Genomic DNA, 25,069 nt, shown 5'->3' with positions numbered 1-25,069 from the left:
TTTGTTTGTTGAATTTACGATTAATTGCTTTTTTTTGTTTGCACCTTTCAATTTGTTTGATGTTGTTTGATCTTGAATTTTTGGTCAAGAAATTTGCTCCACTGCTTTGGTCATTGAATGATTGGCAGCTACAACATGGGTCGTCGAGAAAGCTTTTTCTGCCAAGAGGCCTTAATTTCATCTCCTTTTTCAGAATGTCAAGGTTTGACTGGAATTTGACAGTGTTGTTGATCTTAGATTAATAGATAGAGCCACAGAGAACCTGTCCAATTGCTACCACTACTTCACCAACAACCGTAGCCAGCACTTCCATGCCTACCGTTTTGCTATGTGAGCTTAAAAAATGTACTACCAAAGAACTGCAGAAGAACACTAAAGTGTACATTCAGAAAACGGAGCTCTTGTATATATATATACCTATGAGAAGCTCTTGTAAGAGCTAGAAACGGAGGGAGAGAGGACGACGGCCGGAGATCGATGGAGGAGAGACGGTCGGCGGGTTTAGCTGCGGAGGATCGGAGACTTCGTGAGAGAGAAACTACTGAGCGAGAGAGAGTATATATATATACGGCCGGTGGGTGGAGAAGAGAAAAAAAAAACAAAAAAGAAAAAAAAAAAAGAAGCTTGATCAAGCTTCAGCTATGGCGGAAGAAAGAAAGAAAACGGAGAAAACAAGAGAAAAAGAAAAAGCTGAGAGCTATACCTTGGGCAGTGGTCTTCCAGCTGGGGGACATAAAAGATATATAAAAAAATAATGAATATTCAAATATCCAAATATTCAAAGCTGAGAGATGGGACGTATGCCAGCGGGGATTCCTGAAGCCTTCGCTTGAGGGGATTCCTGACGTGTCAAGTGTTGCACGTCAGAAATTTCTGATGTGCGACACCTGGTATGTCATAAAGCACTCTGAAAAAATTAATAAAAAAACTCATCTGCACGTGTATATATATATATATATATATATATTCTGACGTGGTAGTTTGCCACGTCAGAAAAATTCTGACATGGCACACCACCACGTCAGAAATCTTCTGACGTGGCAAAAGTTGTTACGTCAGAAAATATATAATTTTTTAATTTTTGAAATTGTTAAAATTTTTCAGACGTTCCAATTTTTAGCACGTCAGAATTTTTTAACGTGTCAAAACTGACATGTCAAAAAATTATGACGTGCCACTGTTCACACATCAGAAAATTAATTTCTGACGTTTTAAAATTAACCCGTCAGAAATTTTCTGACATGGCAACAAAACATGTACTGTAGCCACGTCAGAAAATGCCATTTTTTTTTGTAGTGGGTGAATGTGAGAGATCTATAGGTTGAGAGGAGAAAGATTATACCAAACAAGACTTATATTCATGTCATGTAACTGCCTCTTTGTGAACATTGTTACCACCATCGCCGCATGAAGCGGCGGAGTTAGGTGGAGGCGTGGTCACTAGACACTAGGTGTAAGGAGCATCAAACATTATGTCTGATTTGGGATAATTTAGGGTTACATTCAAGTGTGAAGAGTGAAGCTAGGAAGAAGATGAAATGAAGAGTCAAAGTTGATTTGGGGAAAATAAAGCAAAGCAAAGCATATGATTAATAAGAATTGCATATCTCAAGATGGTGTGCAAAATCAACAAAACTCTGGTATGTAATTCGGCTCATGAGTTCTTCCATCAACTTTCTTTCTTTCCATCTCTTAATTAATAGAATTTGAACTAATTGCTTGTCATTTCTTTCTTGTATTCTTTTGCATGCAGCCTTGCACGCACGCACCAACTGTAAGCCTTTTTAATTTCCTTTTTCTTTATTTCTTGATTTATTTTCATAATATTTTTATCTTTTTTTATATATATATATTGTGTATGTATGTATTTATAGGCTGTGACTTTCCTCAACTGCAACAATTTGACAGTAGATAACTTGCGGATCAAAAACGCACCACAAATGCATCTCACGTTTCAAAGATGCTTAAATGTCAAAGCTTCACGTCTCGTGGTAACTGCACCGGGGCATAGTCCCAACACCGATGGAATTCATGTCACAGAAACGCAAAACATTCATGTTCAAAACTGCATTATAGGGACAGGTATATATATATATATATATATATATATATATATATAATTTTCTATAAAAAGTTGCTAATTAAATATCAAGTTTGGCAATAATGAGATTTTATGTTTTATTTATTGAAGGGGATGATTGTATTTCGATAGTAAGTGGGTCTGAAAATGTTGAAGCCACAGATATTACCTGTGAACCCGGCCATGGAATCAGGTAACTAGGGATCTCTAACTCTTCTTGCTTTGCATGCATAAATATTATTACGTTTTTTATTTTTATTATTATTATTATTATTTTATTTTTTACATGTAATTTAATTATTACACATTTGGATATTATTTTACTTGCAGCATAGGAAGTTTGGGTGCGGGCGGTTCAAATGACTATGTTTCAAATGTGATGGTTGAAAGAGCGATACTAACAGGAAGGACCACAAAAGGATTGAGAATAAAAACTTGGCAGGTAATTAAAAATATCTATTTTGTTTTTGTTAATCCATTGTTGGTTAGCAATTTACCCTTAACATATTATTCATTTATTCATATGCAGGGCGGCTCTGGATATGCCAAAAATATTACATTTCAAAATGTTAAAATGCATAGTATTCGAAACCCTATAATCATAAATCAATATTACTGCGATCAAAAAGAACCTTCATGCTCGGAACAGGTAATACTCTTAACAAAAATGTTTGGTATAATGATAGTGCGCATTTATAAATATATGTGCATGTTCATGAGTGTCACATGCATGGCACAATGGCAAAACAAAGATATAATACTCTAAACAACACTTGTATCCCAAAAACTCTGACAAACACTTATTTTAATGGCAGGCTTTAGCGGTGGAAGTAAGCAATATTGGTTACAAAAACATCACAGGTGTCAGCGCATTAGAGGAAGCCATAAACTTCAAGTGTAGCAAGAGTTTTCCCTGTTGTAAAATTTGGTTGGAAGACGTTAATCTTGCCTGCCAAGAAGACGAAAGTGTCGAGACCTCTTGCGAGAGCGTTGAATTGATTAACCAAGGGAACGTCTCTCCTTCATGTTAGTTGATTAATAGAGAATTTGCTTGTACAGTTGTACCATTTTTTTTTATTAACATTCATATTGAATAATAAGGATTTTTTTTTTTTTTTTTTTGTAAAATTCCTTATCGTCGTAAAATATATATGCTTTATATGCTTTACAATCTTCAATACTATGCAAATGCACCACGAGTAAAATCAGCTGATTCTACTCCTACGTATTTAGTACTTCAATCTCATATTGATCATCTTAGCACTAAATTATCAACTAGATGTACTTCTGCAATTACCTAATTAAAATGAGATTATAAATGTATGAGATCAATTTAACCCACAATCTTGAGGGTTCACTTGGACCAAACATTAGCTTTCACACCAGCTAGGCTAGGGCGAACAATTAATTCTAAAGGATTTAGGAGAGAGTTCGCAAAATTTCTAGAAGAACTTGAAGGTAAGGTCAATCATTTGCAAAGGATTGAAGTTGTGATATATATGCTATGTATGTATTCGATCATTAAGCAGCAGCCCCGGGCCCCGCATATAATTCTCAATAAAATCGTTTAGCTCTTTCAAATTTCTTGTACCAAAAAAGATTTATGCTAGAAATTAATCAAAACCAAATAAAATGAAAACCATAGCATATATAATTAATTAAAGAAGTGATATTAGTTGGACCAAGAAAGATTTTGGAAATTTATTTAGATTTTAATTAGTTAAAAGTTTGAAATAAGGATATAAGAACAAATAAATAATAATAATAATAATAATAAAGAAATATTATCCAATACTAATCAAGTAATTGATTGCTACTTGACACTTGAATTGGAACTTTGCAGGAATTTTTTGACGGATCTGGATATGATTAATCATCTCTTTTAACCTTTTAAAAAGCTGAGGGACGACTAATCATGTAATAAAAATCTTATAAATATCACACGTTACGTTAATTTGTACAACTCTTTTTGCTTTTCCACACTCTACTGCACGATATTTTTAAAGAAACAAAATAAAAATCTTGTTCTCCGACTGAAGAAGCCTTACACCCGTGACGTGGACTTGCAACTCCTCAAGGAAACCGTGTGACGTGGAGTCGCAACTCAAAGAAGAGAAACGCTTCCTGTGTCCGTTTTCGGAACCGTAAGAACAACCCAACCACCATTTTGGCCTCTTCCCACGCCTCTCTTCCCCAAATTCCACTACTCTTGGACTCCGTTCAGCCTTCGATCTCACTCTCTCTGCCTCCCACGCTATGGCGGCGGCCTCGGAGAATGCGGCGGGGATCGACGTGTCGGAGCCAAAGGACCCGTTACCTTCCGGACTGGCCTCTGACGTGGTGTCTCAGTCCTCGTCGACCGCTCGACCTTCCTTCTCCGCCGACACACCTGATCGCAACGATCCCGCCAATTCCTCTCCTAATCTTTGTAAAGATGCCGAAGCTCAGGTACATCCTAATTCAATTCCACAAATATCTGTATGTATGTTTGGAATTTAGTTGAGTTAGTTCTTTGTTTGGTTTCCCAGAAACGGTCGGGAAAGGAAGGAAAAGTAAAATTCAACTTCTTTACTGTAATTACTTTAATATGAAAATTTGGTAGCGAGAGTTGAAGAATTTAGCTCAAGTAAGGATAACCTCTCTATAGTTGTAGTTGAACTGGGATTTCGCTTTAAGGGTTATTTCTTTATAACGATTTTATTGAAATTCCTCCAACTGTTACGTAAAATATCGAGTCGGTAATTGGTCAAGTGTGTAAAAGAAAAGGCTCATTTAATCATGGATTGGAGAATATATCCAATTATAAGAGTAAGGAGAATATGAAAAAGGTTTTTTTTTTTTTTTTTTTTTTTTTTTTTTTTTTTTTTAAAGAAAGAAAAAAGAAGAAGAAGATCGGTGTATAGTAGAGTATAAGAAGCTGAAAGTATAGAAATGCAGGACTATCTAATTGCATGCCGTCTGCTCTCATATGGATAGTATTATTTCATGGCAACACCATGGTGACCTGTCCAGGTGGCAGGCCAATTGTAATTTTCTCATGGTTTTGGAAAAAAAATTGGTAGGGGCAAGAAGATTTACTGGTCATTGGATTAGAGTTTTTACTATGACTAATGTGATGTGTGATGTACAGGCAAGTAAAATCCCTAGTTGCATTTTGGTGCTTGTATGCAGCAATTTGAAGGATGTTGTATGGTCATCGCCTTATTGTGAGTGACTTGAATTATGCATATCGTGCACATTTAGTTTCTGGTTACACTTGATTAGTGCCAAGATAGTCAAAAGATGACTGGAACAGTCTTCTGTCAGGTTTTGTTTAGTAGATTTACTCTGAAAATTATAAATATTTAATTATAAAAAAAACGTTTATCTATTTGATCAATGAATCCTATTCAATTTATGACAAATTATTATTATTATTATTATTTAAAGTGACAAATTATCTTAATGTTGAAAAAGCTTTTGGGGGAGCTTCATAGCGTATTATGAAAATTGAATGTCAAACTCTCATTTCTCAATTTGGAATTTTTTTTGCTTATTTTATCCTTTTCACTGCATTGAGTCTTGTTTTTATGGTTGGTCCTAGTTTACTATGCATAGAATGGTAAGTTCTGAGTGGCTCATTATATTAATAGATATAGCTTCTTTGAAGAAGAAAAGGCATTAACTTTTAAGGGGTGGGACAAAAGCTTGAACTGAAATCAGTGTCTTGAGGGTTCAATCATGGGTGAGTTCTCCTAGTATTAAGTATGCATAAGGCACAAACTTTGAGGCACACACCCTGCTAGCATGTAGAGGCTCATATTTGGGCCAATACATAAAAATGTGAGCTGCAAATTTAATGTTTATAACTTTGTACAGCAGAAAAAACTTTTAATTTCTTATTTCTCTTATTAAAATTGCTTGGTGGCCTTGTGATGATTTCTAGATTTTATCTTATTTATTATATTTTTAAATTTGAGTACCAAAAACACAATATGTTGTATCATATTGTCAAATACATTTAGGAGTCATATGTGAGTGAGAGCTTCTCTCTCCTCACCGTGAGTGCTGTTGGCGTATGAGGGAGTGTGTTGAAGCCTCTTGCCTAATGTGGTGGTGCCTTTGAAGAGAAATAAATGACTGAAGTTTTAAAGACATGAGAGGATAGTGGTGGAACTGAATACATTTTTCTTCAATACTTTTTACCATTGGACAATTGCTTTTGACTTCTTCAATATCTCTAGCTTTCATGTTTTTCTGGATCTTTCTTCTTCTTCGGGTTAGGTGTATTTCTTGTGCACTTACTATATACCTGGATTGCACCTTTGTTCTTTTTTAATGAATTTTTGTTTACTTATAATAAAAAAATAGCACTAAATTATGTTCGTGGGGTTCTCTCTACATGCCTATTGGATGCCTTGGCATATTTGCTTATCTGTGACAATTAAGGATGTCAACTCGTAGATTGGAATATGACTGCTGTTGTGATTGCTCTTCCTAATAATTTGCATTAGGCTTGTTCTTCATCTGAGCAGATTCTCTTTATTACATAGAACTTAGATCCTACAAAGTTAGCTTATGCATTGTTATTATAGCTCTTAAACAGTATATATAGCTTCCAAGTTAGGAATGTATATGCTATACTAGTCAAAGTTCTCCTTTTTGTTTTTATATTGGATTTGGATTATTGGTTTACATAACAGTTTTGTGGATGATGAAATACTTCGAGAGTGTTATTTGCTCACACCATTTAGCGTTATGCTTTTTTATTACAGTCTCCAGCGTCATTGAGGAGTGAAGAGTATCGACAATTGTTTCGTCTTCCACCAGATGAAGTGAGTGGCTTAAGGGTTTTGTGATTTCTTTTTGGAATGAGTGATTATTTTCAATGGTTTGTAGTTGATGGTCTCTTTGACTAGGGAGGTGTCCATTGTTTCTCTCATTTGACAAGAAAATATTGACGTAGGGTTATATCTATGGATATTATTATAATTATTATTATGATATCATATACTACGTACAAGCATATACCATATAATTAAATACCATATGATATATACATAAATTATGCATAATACTTGCTAAGTATATATGTTAATGGTACATAATATATGACATACTATATATGTATACATATACAAATAATATTTATTTATATACACATATATACTATACATGCATGTTATACATAGATTTATATTATTGCATATAGTATATATAAACATAACTATATATATACTATGTGCAATATATAATATAAATAAACCATTATAGAATATTTACACACACACACACACACACACACACACACACACTATTCAAATGTATACCATATCAAGTATGTATGTGATAATCCTAATATATACATTTGAAACTATTCTAGTATATACAGTTGAAAAAGTGTTGTCAGCAGGGTTCATAGAAGAAACTTCAATTGGTAAACTGAAAAGTGTTTCTAAAAAGTATGAAACTGAGAGAAGTGTTTTTAAAACATAAAAGAAACATAACAAAAAAACCAGAAACAAAACAGCTAGAGGCTGATCTTTATGGGTGACACAATCACCACCCTCTTATCGGAAGAGGGAGGTGGGTTTCCCCTTCCCCCTTTAGAGAGGGGCACATGGGGTCGATGACCTAGAGATGCGAAGGGGGTGGGTCCACTTCCTGCTCTCTGCGGGATGGAAGACCCATGCCCGTGCATCCACGACAGGTGTGGGGGGAGTGGGTCTCCAAGCCCCCCCCATTGAAAAGTATTTTTGTGTTTTTTTAAGTGTTTTAGGGTTTGTTTTGATAAGTGTTAGCTGTGGAGGGTTTGGAAAGTGTTATTGCAACTGATAAATGCTTCGCTGTGAAATAGTGATATGATTCAAGTTGATGGAGTAGGTAGGGGTAATGCCTAAAATAAGATGGGTAAAAATATCAAAATCTTAAAAAAGGTGGTGACAGAAACTGAGTTTAGATAAATAAAATGATGAAAAAAATGCATGTGGCTAATTCTGCTAACTTAACGAGGATCCTTACTTAAGCTGAGTTGAGTTGTATTTAATTTAAGATAAAATATAATTCAATCTAGTAGAGTAGTCCTAATTTTTAAAACTGTTGATTGTTCCGAAAATATTGTTCTCTATCTATCTATCTATCTATATGCATAATATGCACATATTTTTGTCTGCTATCAAAACTATCTATATATGCACATATGTGTATATATTAATGTGTTGAAAATTTTGAATGCTCTCCTTTGTTTTATTATTCGAAGACATGTTTAATTTTGTCACTTTTCTTCTTCTCATATAGGTCCTTGTCGAAGATTTTAATTGTGCTTTCCAGGAGAATATACTTATTCAGGTAATCTTAATCATTTTTTTGGTAGGCCTGTTAAGTTACCATCATTTATTTTTTGTTTGGCAGTGACATATGGGTTATCTACTGCCATTTGGGTTTTGTATATCCATATTATTTTGATAAATAATTCATTTCATGATATGCGCAGAGGGGCGCAACCCTAGTGCACATGATGTATACAAAGAGAGTCCCCTTAAATGCTAAAAGTAGAACAAAAATTCATGAATTTGGAAAAATTGGAAGAAAGATAAATATTATACACCCTTGTCCAATTAAAAACCGATTTAACCAAGATGTTCTTGATCTCTTCCTTTGTCTTCTCACGATCTTCAAAACATCTTGCATTTAGCTCTCTTCATGTGCTCTACATTGCGCACAATGGGGCTATCCTCCACGCATCTAGAATTGAACGACTACCCACCTGGCCTCTTCAACAATCTAACAAATGTACCACCCTTGCAGGCATAACCCATTGAACGCCAAAGAGTGTAAAGACCGCACTCCATAATTCTCTTGCCACTTCGCAATGGAGAAGAAGATAATCAATAGATTCTCCACTCCTCTTACACATGAAATACCATTCCACCACTATTACTCTCCTCTTTCTCAGCTTATCAAGAGCTGCTGTAAGCTCACTCTCAAAAGGACTTTTAACTTTCCAAATACTCCTTGGTGGAAAAGAAGAACCCCTGAAGTAGATAACTAGTGGCAAAATGACCTCACCTCAAACTTCTTCCTCTTTGAAGGTATCCGCCAAATACAATCCTCATCACCTGGTCTCCATCTGAGTGAATTTAACGCACCTAAAAATGCAAGCACCAAATTTACCTCCCAATCTTGTATAGATCTTACAAAAGAGACATTCCACTGAATAATACCATTGGAAATCTGCATGTTGTCCACAACCCACTTTACCTTACAACGAGCAATACTAAATAACCTCGAAAAAGCTTCCTTCAATGGCTGATCCCCACACCATACATCACGCCATAACCGAATCTTAGACCCATCTCCCACTTCATTTGATAAATCTCGAGAAAACTCCACACCTCCTCCTAATATGTTTCCACACTCTAACACGCCCCGCTACATCCTTAGAACACTAACCACTGCTCAAACTATCATATCTTGCTTCCACAACCAAACGCCATGACTCTTCGCTCTCTGTAGCATACCTCCATAACCATTTACCCAACAAAGCTTGATTAAACTTGATCAAGTTTCTAACCCCCAATCAACCATATTGCATAGGAAAACAAATTGTTGACACTAGATGGAATTTAAACTCCTTATTGATACCTCCCCATAAAAAATCTCGTTTCAATTTGTCAATCCTATTCACCACACGCAAAGGAATAGGAACAAAGATAAATAATATGTGGGTAAATTGGACAAAGTACTCTTGATCAACGTCGACTTCCCTCCCTTCAACAAATATATCCTCTTCCAACCCACCAACCACCTTTCAATTTTTTCTACAATACCCTTCCATATAGAAGCTGACCTGTATGGCTTTTGTATATCCATACTAAGTCCTTGATGGTAGGCATTTATTGTTTAATATTCTGTTGTTTTTCCTAACTTAATATTTATCTCTTGCAGGGTCATATGTACCTGTTTGTTCATTATATTTGCTTTTACTCTAACATATTCGGATTTGAGACGAAGGTAAGTTGATGAACCTATTCTTTAAACATTTGCTTGTAAACCAATTACTACATTCACCTGCTGGGTGTATATTTATTACACACGTATATGAAAGTTGTTGATGATCCTATCCCCTTACAAAAATATTTTCTGGTCTCCCACCCCCTCTGCCCCTTTTTCTTTCTATTAATTTTCTTTATGGACAGAAAATCAATAAACTTGGAATAGTTACATGGTCACTGAAAACAGATGTAAGAGAAAACTGTTTATGGAAGAAGCGTGCATGAAGATTCTGTTCTGTGGATGTTCTTTTTCCCTTAGAAGCTTCAGCTCATTCTCAACCTTACTAGCTTATATCCTAATCGGGGTTGAAGAGATTTTTAAATTTCCCAGGAGGTTCATATTTCTGCTTTCATGTTCTTGAGTAAGATGATGAAAGGGGGATTAATTGCAAGTTTTTCTGTCTGTATGACCCTCTGTCTGTGTTTGTCTCCCTCGGTCTTTCTTTTAATTTAAGTGAATAGGCTATGTTTCTTTGTATATAATAAACAAGAAGGGGGTTGGAAATCACATCATAGCGACACTTGATACTGTTATTTTCCAATCTCTTTTCCTTCTTTTTTTGGGAATAAAGGAAGGGGGGGGGGGGGGGGGGGGTTGGGGGTTGGTTAGCTTTCATATTCGAAGTGTTTGACGGTCTTCATTCACACACAGGGACATTAGACGCCCCCAACATGCCTTAAGTAAAACATCTTGAAATGGTCATACAAATGTTCTATATCTTCCTAGGTGCCTTTCTCATTCAGTGGTAAACCTTACCAAGATGAGTTGCCTCAATGAATTGTTATGCTTTTACTTGATGTCGATGTCGATTCATAACATCCTAGTGTTGAAGAAGATCCTAAGGGTTCGGTTATTTGCCCATTCATGTGGTATGTGAGTTGGCTTTAGAACCTCGTGAGATAGTTTGGTTCCTATCTACCATTGGTGTTAAAAGGGGAACTGTGAGGAGCCAACCCTAGTTTGTGAGGACTGTGTTGGGTCAACTCACTTTAGAGATGCCCTTAGTTTCTTTGATGCGTAAGGATTGCCTGGTGTGTACGAGTAAGGGCCTTGGTCATCATTTCCTAAGCTTCAATACCCTTAGATTTAACCCAGCATGGAATCTTAGAATATAGCCCTCATGTTTAGAGATATGGTCCATGTGGATCATTACTTGATTTGAAACAGTATATTGATCATTCTATTTTGGCATGTTTGTCCTTCTTTCACTAAAAAATGGGTATAAGATGACATTGTATTGAGGTGATACTTGCCAAGCTGAGGGACATAGTTCAGACTTTACTGTTTCAAAGGTTCTTGGTTGCTTTTCAAAGTCAGAAATTACAGTTAAACATAGCTATCAAGAATTCTGCAACCTTCAGTCAGTTTTCTATTGTCAGGAGGGTTCCTTAAGTTGTCTAAGATCTAATTAGATATGCATGGTCCTCTTATTTAATAATTTTGTTGAGCATTTGTAGTTCAGGTTTCTCGTTTTACTCTGTCACATGGTCTACATTAAGTTAAAAATATCTAATATATATGTTTGTGTATATATATATATATATATATATATATATATATATATATATATTCAGAATTTATATATTGAGATTTATAGTGATGAGAAGTGTGATAAAAATTCTGGGATTTATGTTCATTAAGTTAGTTTTTCAAAGTTGGACTATTATGCTAGATTCTTTTGAGATGAATCTCTACTTCATAAAGCAATTTATTTTATGATTTTTCATTTGACCATTAAGTTTTATTGAGTGCCTTTTTGTTTTTAATCTCGATTACACAATTTACACCAAAATTTTGATGGGTAAATGTTTCAGAAAATAATCCCGTTACATGAGGTCACTAGTGTACGAAGGGCAAAGACAGCAGGGATCTTCCCTAATGCCATAGAAATTTTTGCTGGAAGCAAAAAGGTAATGATAAATGTAGAATATTATTTCTTTTGACTTTGACTTTGTAGCGATGATGACTTAAAAAGTGTGGCCTGAAATTTGTCTTATTATCTTTGTCATTTTAGTAACAGCTGCAATATCTTAATCCACTTATTGATTTGGCAGTACTTCTTTGCATCCTTTCTGTCCCGTGATGAAGCTTTCAAGATCATAAATGATGGATGGTCGCAAACTAGTAATGGTGCCAAAGCAGCCACAGAACATCTGGTATTTTAATTATAACAGGTTTATTTGGTTCTAATAAACTACAACATGCTTGACTTATAATATTTTTTGAAAAAAGAAATTTCTCTTTATATTGTTCTTGTTATTGAAGATTTTTTTACCTCTCACTGCACTTTTTTTTTAATTTTTTTTTATAAGTAACGTTGTATATATCAAAAAGCGCAAATTTAAAAGGGCGCAACCTTATTACGCAGAAAGTATAACAAAGAGCGCCTAAGAGCACCCAAAAAAGACCCTACACTCACAAGGAGCAAGCACCCACAAGAAACCCAAACAGACCCACCAAAATGACCCTAAAAAACAAACACCCACAAGGGCTACATCCCAACAGAAAAACCCGAAAGAAAAGAAGGCTACAACACAAAATTCATGCCCTTAGTTGTGAAATCCCTAAATCCCTCTCACTGCACTTTTTAGATTAGAATGTGTTTTTGTCTCCCTTTTTCTCTGTTTAGAGAATATTGTAAGTGGTCTTCCTGTCAGTGTCTTATGTGTAGTCCAACATCCTGGATGAGCCATTCATGAGTTGATTGGTATAAACTTTTCAGTTGGACTAGAGGATGTTTTAATTTAGGAGCCTTGATATTTGTTTGAGAGCATTGACACAATTTGTATATGTGCTGCTGTGGTTATTAGTTTCTTGGTATGAAAGATGTGCGCTAGATTAAGAGAAAAAAAGTGATTGTTGCAGTAGATTTATGTCATATTACAAACAAGTTGTATTGTACTAGAACATTAGAAATAGATTGGCTGTGAACTTGTTATTTAGGCATTCACTTATTTCGTCTTTGTTTTGACCAATTAATTCCGGCACCTAGTCATGACGTCAAGCGCGTTTAAACACCCCAATTAGTTTAACATCATTGCATTGACTTCTTATTCTGTTCTCTAATGTCCTGATTTTATCTTAGGAATCAATATCTGAATCAAGCAGCCCAGAGAATGGAGGGGCTATAATTGAAAAGGATAGCAGTAGACGTCCAGCCAATGAATTGGACTCTACTGACAGGTATTTCCATGAGCTATAATTATGAAACTTATGCGTGGATTTTTGTTTTCTCCGGTGGCTCACTTTGGTTTCACTGTATTTATGTGAATCAGGAATAAGGATGCTCCTGTATTAAATGATTCACTGCCTGTCAATATTGAAGTTGAGACGGTGGCAGCAACAGTTTCAGAGCAGCCAGATAACGTAGAGGTAGATGCTGAACCAGTTGTAAATTCTGAACCTTCATCTTCAAAAAAGACTTGGATATGGAAGCAGGAGAACTTTGATGCCCCCAAGAGTGAGTTTATTCTTCACTGCTAGGATTGTTGCTTTGTTGTGTCACTTGCCCGATTGGTCATTGTTTAAGTTATAGAATTCTATCATCATTCTATTATTGTGATATGTTTGCTACTACTTTTCAGTTTAGGCTACAGTTTCTCAATCTCATATACCCGTCCAAAAGTTTGTCCTTGTGTTGCTCCATCCCTCTGTAAAACACATTGGCAAATGTTGCTTTTTTAGTAGTGTTGACTGGCCGAGAAGTACTAGTGGTTTATCTTCATCATTTCTGAAGTTTCTAGACCTCTTTACTTCTAGACATTTTTTTTTTGTTTTTTCCCTAGCATTACAATATATTGCTTAGTAGTTAGTATATATAAAAAAAACCATTGACCACAAAAAGATAAAGCAGTTCATTACTACCTCCTAACTTAGTTTCTGAACTTGGATCAAAGGGAGCTGGCTTGCTTTACTATCTAATTGGAAATGGAGTTAATTATTAGGATGTAATACTTATCAAAAATTTTTTTTATTAGAATGTAACTAGACCCAAAGCCTTTGATGTGACAATACATTTTTTTTGATAAGTCAAGAGATACAAATAAAACATTACATAATTGGCATAAACTATTTGGGGTCTGTCTGTGTCTTTGAATGACAGAGTTCATCATGTATTTCACCAGCACATTTATATTTGGGGAAATTATGTATGTTGTAGAAGAAGTAAAACACGTAACTCACACGTGTTTTTGTTTGCATGCACAACCACCTACAATGGTGCTCGTGTATTGCTTATGAGCAAAATTTTTAAGACATTTAACTGAGTTTTTTTTAGTACTTTTGTTTCTTTTACGGGAGGTACTTTTGTTGTTATTATGCGCACAGTTGTAATCTATGTCATGATTTTGAGGTGCTTTATCTTATATGCAGTCCCAGAATGTTATACAAAGGTTGCAGAATCAAAGTTTCAGGTGGTGTTACATGTTATTTTTTCCGTTTGAAATTATCACATATGTTCTAATCCTTAAATTTCATTACCTTTAAGTTTCTTTGTACCAATTTATTGAGTTTGATTAACAATGGCATTTATAGCAAAGCTAATTTGAAGTTGACTCTAATTTATTAACTGCAGATAAAGGTAGAGGACTTCTTTAGTTTCTTTTTCTCAGATGATTCTGTCAATTTCATTGAATTGTTTCATAAAAGATGCGGAGACAAAGGTAGCCTGCTCAGAACTCCTTGGGATTTATTTTGAATGTGCATCTTTTTAGTTCTCTTATTGAAGAATACTGAACAGATGTTTTTTCATTTGTTTACGTTGTGAAATTTATTATGCTTTTCAGACTTTAGCTGCAGTTCTTGGTATCCTCATGAAAAGTATGGGCATGTTCGTGACGTGTCATTTCAACATCCAATAAAAATCTACTTTGGTATGGCTGTGTATTTCAACTTTTTTGTTTCAAATTTCTTTTTACCTCATCAATTATGATTCATTAACATATTCTGCAAGCTATTTTGGTGTGTTTAATATTAACATCTCGTGTTGTCCTTAAGGTGCAAAATTCGGAAGCTGCCAAGAGATCCAGAAACTTCAAATTTATAGAAACAGGTACTTAATGTGTTTCATTATGTCAGAAAAAAAATCACCTTGAATTTGTTGTGCAGATATCCTATTTTTCGTAGCTAAGAATTTTACATACTGCAACTTTTTCTGTGTTGCATATCATTCACGAAGCCATATTAATTTATATTTTTGCTTATCATAAAGATATTTTATTAGCTAATTTGTTTGAAACTGCTCTGATTTGGAATATTCAGTTCTATAGCTATTTTAATAGCTTATTACGATCAGTACTATCATCTATATCATTGTCATCTTCATCTTTGTAATGATCCTTGGATGGAGTTGGTGGTGGTGGTTGTTTTTGTGTTACTTAGAATGAGAATGAGCCACTTGTAACAAGATGAGCTGGTCATATTTGTATCTTGTCACTGCTGCTAGAATAAATGACTTAGAATAAGACCTGGCATATTCAATCAAGAGTGTTCTGCCAAGAGATTTGTCAAGGCAATTTTATCAAAACCCTGAAGCATTTAGTGGAGTACAATACAAGGGTAGTATACATCCCCAAAATACTTAATGTAACGAATGATTAATATGGAACTGCTAGTGCTCTAATTCTTTTTGCTGAGTGACAATATATTTTTTGATAAGTAATGTTGTATATACCAAAAAGCGCAAAGTGGTGTAGCCCTAGTTTACATGAAGTATACAAGAAAACGCTTAACTGGAAAGAGAAAAGAGAGTAAGAAAGTGGGAAAAGCTAATAACTAGAGGAGCTAAATAAGCAGCTATCCATGTAAAGAGAGAATAAAAGAAGAAGGATAAGAGTTCCTCTAAAGTCCGATCTTTGTGAACTAGAATCTGGTAAAAGGATCTAACACTGAATTCCCGTTTGCGAGACGGGATCCACCGAAGCTTGTCCGCCCCTACCTATTCCCCCTAAAGCAGTACAAGAGGGAATAGAAGGAGGCTAGAACATCCACTTCCCAATCCTAAGTCAAATGAATAAAGCTGACATTCCACTTAAGGGAGTCACTCGAATAATCCATGTTAACAGCGACATGCACATCCTTCGCGCTAGCGATGTTATATAACACTATAACACTGGAAATGCTTCCTTGAGACATACCTAACAATATTATTAGTAGAAGTGGCTAGAGAGTGATTATTGATGTAATGTAAAGAATGTGAAAACATAATAATATTGGTAATATGTTAATATGAGGGCAAGCACATTCTGCATATAGATGCAGTCTTGTCTTGGCTAAGGTAGATATACTGCCATTATCATAGTATTGGGTAGGGGTGTGTATTTGTTATGCTGAAATGATATGCAACTGCTGGTGCACTAATTCTCTTTGGTTCTTTTATTACTAATGCATATTTGTCATTTCTTTTATTTCCTTAATCTGCGTGAATCTTGAGTGTTATTTATATGAGAACTTTATTTCAGTCCAAGATGGTGTGTCTAACCAATTTGTATATTATTTTTTGTTATATTCCTACTTTTACTTCTCCAGTCATTTGGTTATCGAGACATCACAAGAAATCAGTGACGTGCCTTATGCAGATTATTTTCGGGTTGAGGTATAAGCTATATCTGAGTTATTTGGACATGTCTATCTTACATTTATGAATGATTTGGCTTTTATGTAGTTTATTAGCTGCATATCTTTTGTTAATATTAAATATTTTGATATAAAGAGTCAAGTAAGATATTAGAATAGTCTGTTTAAAGATGTAGAGAGGAGGTATTCCTTAGCCTTTGTAAATGAGCCCTAAGCATTCATTTCTGTTTTACCTTATAGCACATTCATTTCTTATTTTCTTTGTTACTACTACTATTAGTAAAACACTGAGATTGTTGAGTAGTATTAGTTATGTCATTCCCTGGTCTGTAAAGTGCTGCATGCCATTTATTTCTTGGGTTTTAGCAATCTACAATTTGAGTTTATTTCTTTATATGTTTATTTAATTTTTTTAAACCATTTGGTTCTGATCCATGCTTCTAGGAAATATGCATCGCTTGTTAATTGATTTTATGGGAGCAGAACTTTGTGCTCCTAGGCCTATATCCAGAATAAAAAAATGGTTACCCCTGTTAGTTGTGTGGACAAAGCTGCTAAAAGCTTTAAGACACAGGCACCTTGCTCATTTAGCTTGGTTATCAATGTCTAATTGGCATTCTTCCTTAATATTGTATTCCTTTTGCCAACTAATCAAGTCATTCTTGTGGTCATTCTTATCTTTTTACTCTACTAAATGTTTACATAATCTATTGACACTGTAACTCAGTTTGTATAACTTTTTTCCTGGATCCAACATTAGGGGCTTTGGGATGTTGAGAGAGACACTGATAAATCGAAAGAATGCTGCATTTTGCGCATATATGTGAATGTGGCATTTTCCAAGAAAACTGTATTTAAAGGTCAGTCTTGCCGGTACTTTGTTTTGTTTTAGTTCAATCATGCTTTTTATGAGCATTGACAGAAAGGATCGCCCCTCCAAGCACTTATTGTAAATTGTCTCCTGTTGCACATTTATTCTTTAAAGATTTTTACAGTGGGGGAATGGGGACTCCTTTTAGTCATTACTTACATGATTCAGCTTCCACCGTGATATTGATTCAAAAATGATTCGTTTCATCCCCTTAATTACTTATCAAAACAAAAAAAAAAAAAAATGATTAGTTTCATCCCTTATCATTTCCACTGAGTAGGCAGATGTCAAGTAGTTTTCTGAGTGAAAATAATTCAAATGGGGTAGCCAAGTAATTAATTGATGTGGCTGCTTGCCCTGTAATCTAACCTTGCAACGTGTATATATATTGAATAAGTCATAGTTATACATTCCAAAATTCAAATGTCACAAATGTTGATGATTTCAATAAGGGGCTACTTTTTGATCGGTTTTAATTGTCATATTGCATGTGTTCTCATGGCATTAAAAATTTGTACATAATAGATAAATGACTTAATATAATTTATTATTAATTTGATTTATGTTTCTATTTCAATTTATCACTAATTTAAGTGATGAATAGATTGAGTAATCTAATATCTAATCTAATCTAATCTAATCTAATATATAATAGGAGAGTTTTTAGTAGGAGGGCATAAAATTTCAACATGTGGCGATTTAAAATGCTGCCAAGTGTTATTTTAAGTTAAAAACAATCAAAAGTTATCATGTTTCACACTTTCACTTAAACACTGCTTCCCCTTCCATTAAACGTGATAAACTAACCATCTTTACATTTTAAAACATCACATACGACAACAAACGAACAGAAAATCATCTTCGTCAACAAGGTTTTCTTCTCTTTCACATACGACAATAGACGAACAGAAAATCATCTTCGTCAGCAAGGTTTTCTTCTATTTCTTTTTCTTTTTGTGCTTCTTGAGAAAAAAAAAAAAGTTCCATTTAATTTGTACCATTTTTTTCGCTCTAAACTTTTTTCAGTTTGTTTCTAGATCTTCTACTTGTTCAAAATATTTAAAAAATCAAATTTAATTACGTTTGTACAATTTTTGTTCTCTCCAAATGTTTTTCCCTTTCCTGTTCAAAATATTTCAAAAATTAGATTTATTTACGTTTGTAAAATTTTTGATCTCTCCAAATGTTTTTCAGTTTGTTTTGATTTCAATTTTTTGTTTCTAGATCGTCCTCCTGTTCAAACTATTTCAAAATTTAGATTTGATTCTGTTTGTACATTTTTTTTTTTTTAATTTTTTTTTTTCAGTTCAAACGTTTTTCAGTTTGTTTTGATTTCAATATTTTTTCAAATTTTTTTGTAAAAAAAATGTATAAACACATACTGACAAGAAATCATATTTGCAATTGCAATTAATTTAACTATAATAGTTACACAAACTATTCAAAAACAATGTCACTGAAACTATAGTAATATTTGTCTTGATTTTTTTTTCTTCAAATTATCCTAATTTATCATGTTTGTAAATACAGAATACAGGTGATTGCTTTTTATTTCTTTTGGAAATAATTTACAATACGTGAAATTAGATCTAATTATGTTTGTAAAATTTTTGTTTTCTCCAAATGTTTTTCAGTTTGTTTTGATTTCAATATTTTGTTTCTAGATCGTCCTGTTTCAAACTATTTCAAAATTTAGATTTGATTCTGTTTGTACAATTTTTTTTTCACTTCAAACGTTTTTCAGTTTGTTTTGATTTCAATATTTTTTCAATATATTTTTTTTAATTTTAAAAATGTATAAACACATACTAACAAGAAATCATATTTGCAATTGCAATTAATTTAACTAAAATATTTACACAAACTGTTCAAAAACAATGTCATTGAAACTATAGTAATATTTGTCTTGATTTTTTTTTTTCTTCAAATTATCCTAATTTATCATGTTTGTAAATATAGAATACAGGTGATTGCATTTTACTTCTTTTGGAAATAATTTACAATACATCTAGATGTATAGCCATTATTCTTCTTGAATTTTTATTTAATACCTTTATTTTGTTTTGTAGCATTAATTGCTTAATGTTGTTAGTGTACGTTTTCCTCTATAGATTTCCTTGCTATATAAATATTACAATTAATAAATTGAATTGTTATATAATTATATTATTTAGTTGAAATATGATTCAAAACAATGTCACTGAAACTATTGTTATATTTATTTTAACTTTTTTACCAAAAAAAAAAGAAAAAATCCTATCTATCATATTTGTAATTAAATGCAAGTGATTTTTTTTTTTTTTTTTTTTTTTTCATTATTCTTCTTAATTTTTATTTAGTTTCTTTACCTTTTTTTTTTCTAGCATTAATTTCTAACAATACATTTTGTTTGTATTGCTCTCTTTAGCTAAAATAATTAACATGGCAGATCTATAATTGATATGCTTTAAGGTTGTTTTAAAATGCATTCCTATTTTTCATTTTTGGTTAAATTGAAATTAAGATTGATGCCAATTTTTCACTTTTAAGTACAAAAACATAGCATTATGATATGATAACTCAAATTGTTCTTACCCAATTTGTAGATTATCTATTATGTTTGACACATATATGCTTTTGTGTGAATATATAATTTGTAAACACCCTCGCATGTCGCAGGTTATAGAGTTTTCTATTGGTGTTTTTGATAAGAGATATGACAATTTTTTAGTTTACAATGTTGTACATTGATAGTTTTTTTCCTATGTTTAATGCACATTGTTTACGTGCTTAATTGATAGTTATCATTGGCTTTAAAGATTTTATTGGAGCAAAAAAAAAAGTATATAGCGAAGGCAACTCTTTTCTATTATATTAGTATTTTTCATTTTCTGTTTGACTTTATATTTTGTGATCTTGTTCTTATCTTTTCGATTTTTGTCATTATCTTCTATTCTAATTTATATATTTTGTTTAATTCTAATAGCTTAATTTTCCCTTTTTGTAAATTTTATAATGAATTGAGGGAAATAATGGTGAGAGAGTTTTCTATCATTGTTTTTGATATGAGGTATCACGATTTTTTAGTTTACGCTGCTACTCATTATATATATAAATATTGTTTGATCAAGGACATTGCGTAGGAAAAAATAAAGCATAGAAAAAAGAATTGATCGACGACATTGGCTTTTAGAGTTTTTATAATAGATTATGATTTTTACCTTCAAAATTTTTATGAGTTTATATCAAATTAATTTTTGGGTAGCCTAATAGTTAATATAAGAAATATGATGTGTGTGATAATGTGTTCTTTAAATAGTCAGGAATATTTACAAGACTCATTTAGGTACTTATAAGATTGTTACAATTAGGCTTTTATGGTGGGTATGAGGAATGCTAAGCTTACAAACACATTTTATAAAAAAACTTTTACAAACTGACATGGCATAACATGATTGGATATGAGATAAATTCAAAATTTGAGAAACCCAATCATGTTGTGCCACATTAGTTTGTAAAAGTTTTTTTTGTAAAATGTTTTTGTAAGCCTAGCATTTTCCAGTGGCTATAGCTAAAATGTTGTTTTTTATGCAAATAAAAATAAAAGGTTTTTTTGAATGGTTATATAGTCAAAAAAATATTTATAGTTCCTTTCGTTTTATACTACATCTATAAGTACAACTATTTAATACGTTTCAAGTTATAAGGATTACACTTTATAAATTTCTAAATTTAATGATAACCATGATTTAATGAATGTTTTTTTATTTTGGATAGCCAATTAGTTAATTCAATGAGGAGAAGGAAATTAGTTAGTGTAATTTCTCAAACTTCTCCCTTTGAAAGTATTTTAAATAAAGTTATTTTGGGAATGCAAGCATGGAAAAATGACTTGAGCATTTGTGTTGTTGTAAAATGTAAATTTTTCATGCTTGAAACTTCTTTTTGTTTTTTTCTTCTGTCATTTATACATCCACTAATTGTTATTATTATTATTATTATTATTATTTTCTGTCCTGTCATTTTTAAAAACGTACAACCCGTGCATTGCACGGGGTACAAGCTCGTTTTATATAAATTGCATTGTAAAATAGGGGTGTTTCTTAAGTTCTTCTTCTGTAGTGTTCCCAATATTAAAAAACCAAAAATGAAATCTCAGACTTTGTAGCTACCTCTTTCATAGAATTTAAGTTTTATGGCACTCTTCCTATCTATAGCAACATCGTTATGTAGTTTTAGCAGGTAACCCTAGATTGACATACATAACATTCCAGGCTGAATGCAGAAGTTAATTTTTGGATATAGCGCATGAAAGTTCAGAATAAACAATTACAGTATTCTAAGACAAACTACTTTGTTGGTTAGTAACTTGAAATTGATTTGAAAATAGGACTTTCTCTTATGTCAAGTGAAACCTCAAGAACACACACACACACACACATTTCAGCGAAGGCAAAAAAAAAAATCTGTTTCTACGATAACAATGTAGACAAATATATGCATATATGATCTTGAATTCCTAGTGCTTGTGTTGGATGAGCCTGAGGGGATTTGAGCTTACATGGTTGTTCAGGGCATATGAGTCTCTGTCTTGTGTTTTTCTCAACTTTATACTGCATTTGGTACAAATAGAATGCTTAGTATGTATTTGTTGAATTTTCAGATTCTGAACAATGTTGCTAAAATAACTCTCTCTTCTCTTTTTCCTTTTTGGTGTTTTTCTTTCTTTCTTTTTTTCTTGGTTATATATATATATATATATATATATATATATATATATTTGCTGAGGCTTGCTAATATCTTGATTGAAGTGTTACTATGAAATAAGGACTTGATGTGATACTAGGTGGGTGTATGTGGTCGCAGGAAAAATTGTGCAGTCTACCATTGAAGAATGTCGAGAGGCTTACGTGGCCTGGATAGACATGGTAATGTCTTTCTGTTTTATTTAAATGCAGTTTTGATTTGCAGTTTATAAGTGTTAGAATGTCCATTTAAGACTTTGTATATTTGTTGCTCTCAGGCACATGAATTGTTGAAGCAGAAGAACCTTGAAAAAAAACAAGGTTGGGCTGTTGTAGATAGTTATATTTACAGTAGTTTCTCCAATGCATGAAATTTTATGCTTTGGCTGTTGTAGATGATTAAATATTTTAACTAATCATGTGCTTCTTCTCATTGGAGCAGAGGGGGTTGCTGCTGATATCATGACTCAGAATGGTGAAGTTCACTTTGAGAGTGAAGTAATTGCCGGGGAATCTTTGGAAAGGCCATTTGAGTCAAGTGACCATATAAGAACGCAACAGACATCTGATCCCGTAGATGCTAAACAAGAAGTTGGCAAGCAAGCAAATTTTATTGATGCTACATCCCTAGCATCTTGGATAAAGGAATTTATAGTGAAGTTAGGATCCTTGAGAAGTCAAAACCATATTTCAGTACTCGCGGTTATGGTTTTTGCTGTGATTTTCTTGATGCAGGTACGTACTTTTCTACCAGCTTATTTTTGCTATTTCAATTGAGCATTTTTCTCCAAGGGTTGAATACTAGTATGATATGATATGATGGCTTTGGGATGTGACATTTTTATTTTTTTTGATAAGTAATGTTGTATATATCAAAAGCGCAGAGGGGCGCAACCCAATTACACGAGAAGTATAAAAGAGAGTGCCTAATTAGGAGAAGCAAAAAGAAAGAGAAACTAATCACTAAAGCAGCTAACTAAGCAGCAGTCCAAGTGAAAAGTGTAAAGAAGAAAAAGTGGATAAGCTCCTATAGAGTCCTAGTGGAATCATCAAAACATCTTACATTTCTTTCGTTCCATAAGCACCACATAAGACATAAAGGAATCATCTTCCACACAACCACACTCCCGGAATGACCTCCCGTCCACCAACAGGCATATAAATCCTCCACCCTACAAGGCATAACCCAATGCAACCCAAATCGACTAAAGATAGAATGCCAAAGAACACAAGCAACCTCACAGTGAAGAAGTAAATGATCGACAGACTCTTTGTTCTTCTTACACATATAACACCATTTCACTATCACAATATTCCTCTTTCACAGATTATCATGAGTCAGAATTTTGCTGTGAGCCGTAGTCCACCCGAAAAATGCCACTCGCGTAGGCACCTTAGTACGCCAAATGCTCTTCCAAAGAAACACCTCTTGATCGATATTGGAAAAAGCCTTATAGAACGACTTCACCTCAAACTTGCCCTTAGTGGATGTGGACCAGCGAATATGGTCCATAATACAGTCGGAAATCTTACAAGAGTACAACCGATCAAAGAAAGATAAGACCACATCCAACTCCCAATCCTGGACGGATCACACAAAGATGACATTCCACTCAATAGTCCCATTTCTCCTAATAAAATTATCTTTCTCCTAGGCTTCCTTGTGTCTCGCAATACTAAACAGGGACGGGAAAGCACGCTTCAACGATTGCTTCCTTGAGATGTGGCATTTGCGGTCTACTTGCCTTATGAATGGTTACAAGATAGTCTGTAAGGGTGTAGTCTATTTTGGACTTGTTTTTCTGTGCAATTTAAGAAATTGTTGTCATTGGTAGGGTCTGCATGTAGTGTGTTTCATTATAGTATCTCTTTTCATCAATTCTTTTTGTATTACATTGTAATATTTTGTCATGTTTTCAATAAAACCTTCTCTTAACAGTATTTTAACAAGGTTTTCGGTGATGTTGGTAGATGGTATTCGAATTGTTCCCTTTCTTTTTAATATATATTAATTTCATGTGTGTTTTAACATAATAATAGGGTAGAAAGTGAAACTTCTCATCCAAAATAAGAAAAGAATCATGTTGGTCTAATGATTTGTTGATAAACCTAGAGTTTTTTCAGAGTTCTATAGTATTTAGGAAGTAAACATACACTCATTTCCATAATTATTTGTTTAAGGTTTTGGAAATGATAAAGGTGGCTACTTATAAGCTTAGGATCAGTTCTCAGTTGGTTTTGTTTTCTTGGGCGCAGTTGAGCATAGTTGTGCTATTAGCTAGGCCCCAACACATCCATGTGAACCCTCAGATGGGTAGCATGGGCAGTGGAATCGGTGGAAGATCATCTGAAGCAATGGCTTGGATGGAGAAGCTAATTCACCACCTTAAAGATGAAATGTACACGGTCGAGGCTCGGCTCGAGAGGATGCGACATGAGCTCACACTGTTGAAAGCACAACTGAAAGACCTAGAGCATCTCAGTAAGCAACAATAGTCAATTTGTATATCCTTATGATTCCTGTCATGGTAAAATGTTATTTTCCCTTCTGTACTCGAAAAATGTATCATACAAAGGAATTTTGTCAAATTTGTATCTGTATGTACTAGTTCCCTTGTTGATTACTAGTGATAAAATTGGAAGAGGGTTGGCCCATCACCCATGACTCAAAAACCAGGTGTACTAATTCATTCTGTTTTGTCAATCAGTCTACTCTTGAGGGTAGCTTCTTCAAATGTTATGTTTATGGCCTAGTTGGTTAATTAAAATACCTAAACATTACACTAA

The 25,069-nt window shown here is 33.6% G+C and overlaps 2 protein-coding genes across 2 annotated transcripts; both read left to right on the top strand.

The window, feature by feature from the left end:
• Positions 1-1,613: 1,613 nt before the first annotated feature.
• LOC132172582 (polygalacturonase QRT2-like) lies at positions 1,614-3,111 on the top strand. Its single transcript, XM_088512524.1, has 7 exons — positions 1,614-1,640; positions 1,754-1,774; positions 1,875-2,082; positions 2,192-2,273; positions 2,411-2,522; positions 2,610-2,729; positions 2,896-3,111. Exons 1-7 carry the CDS (start codon positions 1,614-1,616, stop codon positions 3,109-3,111), a joined length of 786 nt encoding a protein of 261 aa, XP_088368650.1.
• Positions 3,112-4,138: 1,027 nt separating this feature from the next.
• VAD1 (GRAM domain family protein) lies at positions 4,139-24,940 on the top strand. The gene is made up of 18 exons (XM_059591706.2): positions 4,139-4,528; positions 6,835-6,894; positions 8,357-8,407; positions 10,007-10,072; positions 11,929-12,024; positions 12,169-12,270; positions 13,200-13,297; positions 13,390-13,574; positions 14,486-14,526; positions 14,688-14,775; positions 14,899-14,985; positions 15,110-15,164; positions 16,640-16,706; positions 17,448-17,547; positions 22,404-22,465; positions 22,561-22,603; positions 22,725-23,017; positions 24,539-24,940. The coding sequence occupies exons 1-18, from the start codon at positions 4,337-4,339 to the stop codon at positions 24,776-24,778; spliced, it is 1,926 nt and encodes a 641-aa protein (XP_059447689.2). The 5' UTR covers positions 4,139-4,336; the 3' UTR covers positions 24,779-24,940.
• The last annotated feature ends 129 nt before the right edge of the window (positions 24,941-25,069 follow it).

This window comes from Corylus avellana, chromosome 2, assembly GCF_965113065.1.
Source record: "Corylus avellana chromosome 2, dhCorAvel1.hap1.2, whole genome shotgun sequence".
NCBI lineage: Eukaryota > Viridiplantae > Streptophyta > Magnoliopsida > Fagales > Betulaceae > Corylus > Corylus avellana.
The sequence above is the reverse complement of the archived record's forward strand: the minus strand, read 5'-3'. Positions and strand labels throughout refer to the sequence as shown.

Excerpts from the sequence above, each read along its gene's own strand:
- LOC132172582 (XM_088512524.1), top strand. The coding sequence starts at position 1,614 with ATGGTGTGCAAAATCAACAAAACTCTG. Across the intron at positions 1,641-1,753 it reads GCAAAATCAACAAAACTCTG|CCTTGCACGCACGCACCAAC; the intron begins GTATGTAATTCG and ends TTTTGCATGCAG. Across the intron at positions 2,523-2,609 it reads TGAGAATAAAAACTTGGCAG|GGCGGCTCTGGATATGCCAA; the intron begins GTAATTAAAAAT and ends ATTCATATGCAG.
- VAD1 (XM_059591706.2), top strand. The coding sequence starts at position 4,337 with ATGGCGGCGGCCTCGGAGAATGCGGCGGGGATCGACGTGTCGGAGCCA. Across the intron at positions 10,073-11,928 it reads TATTCGGATTTGAGACGAAG|AAAATAATCCCGTTACATGA; the intron begins GTAAGTTGATGA and ends TAAATGTTTCAG. Across the intron at positions 14,986-15,109 it reads TCCAATAAAAATCTACTTTG|GTGCAAAATTCGGAAGCTGC; the intron begins GTATGGCTGTGT and ends GTTGTCCTTAAG.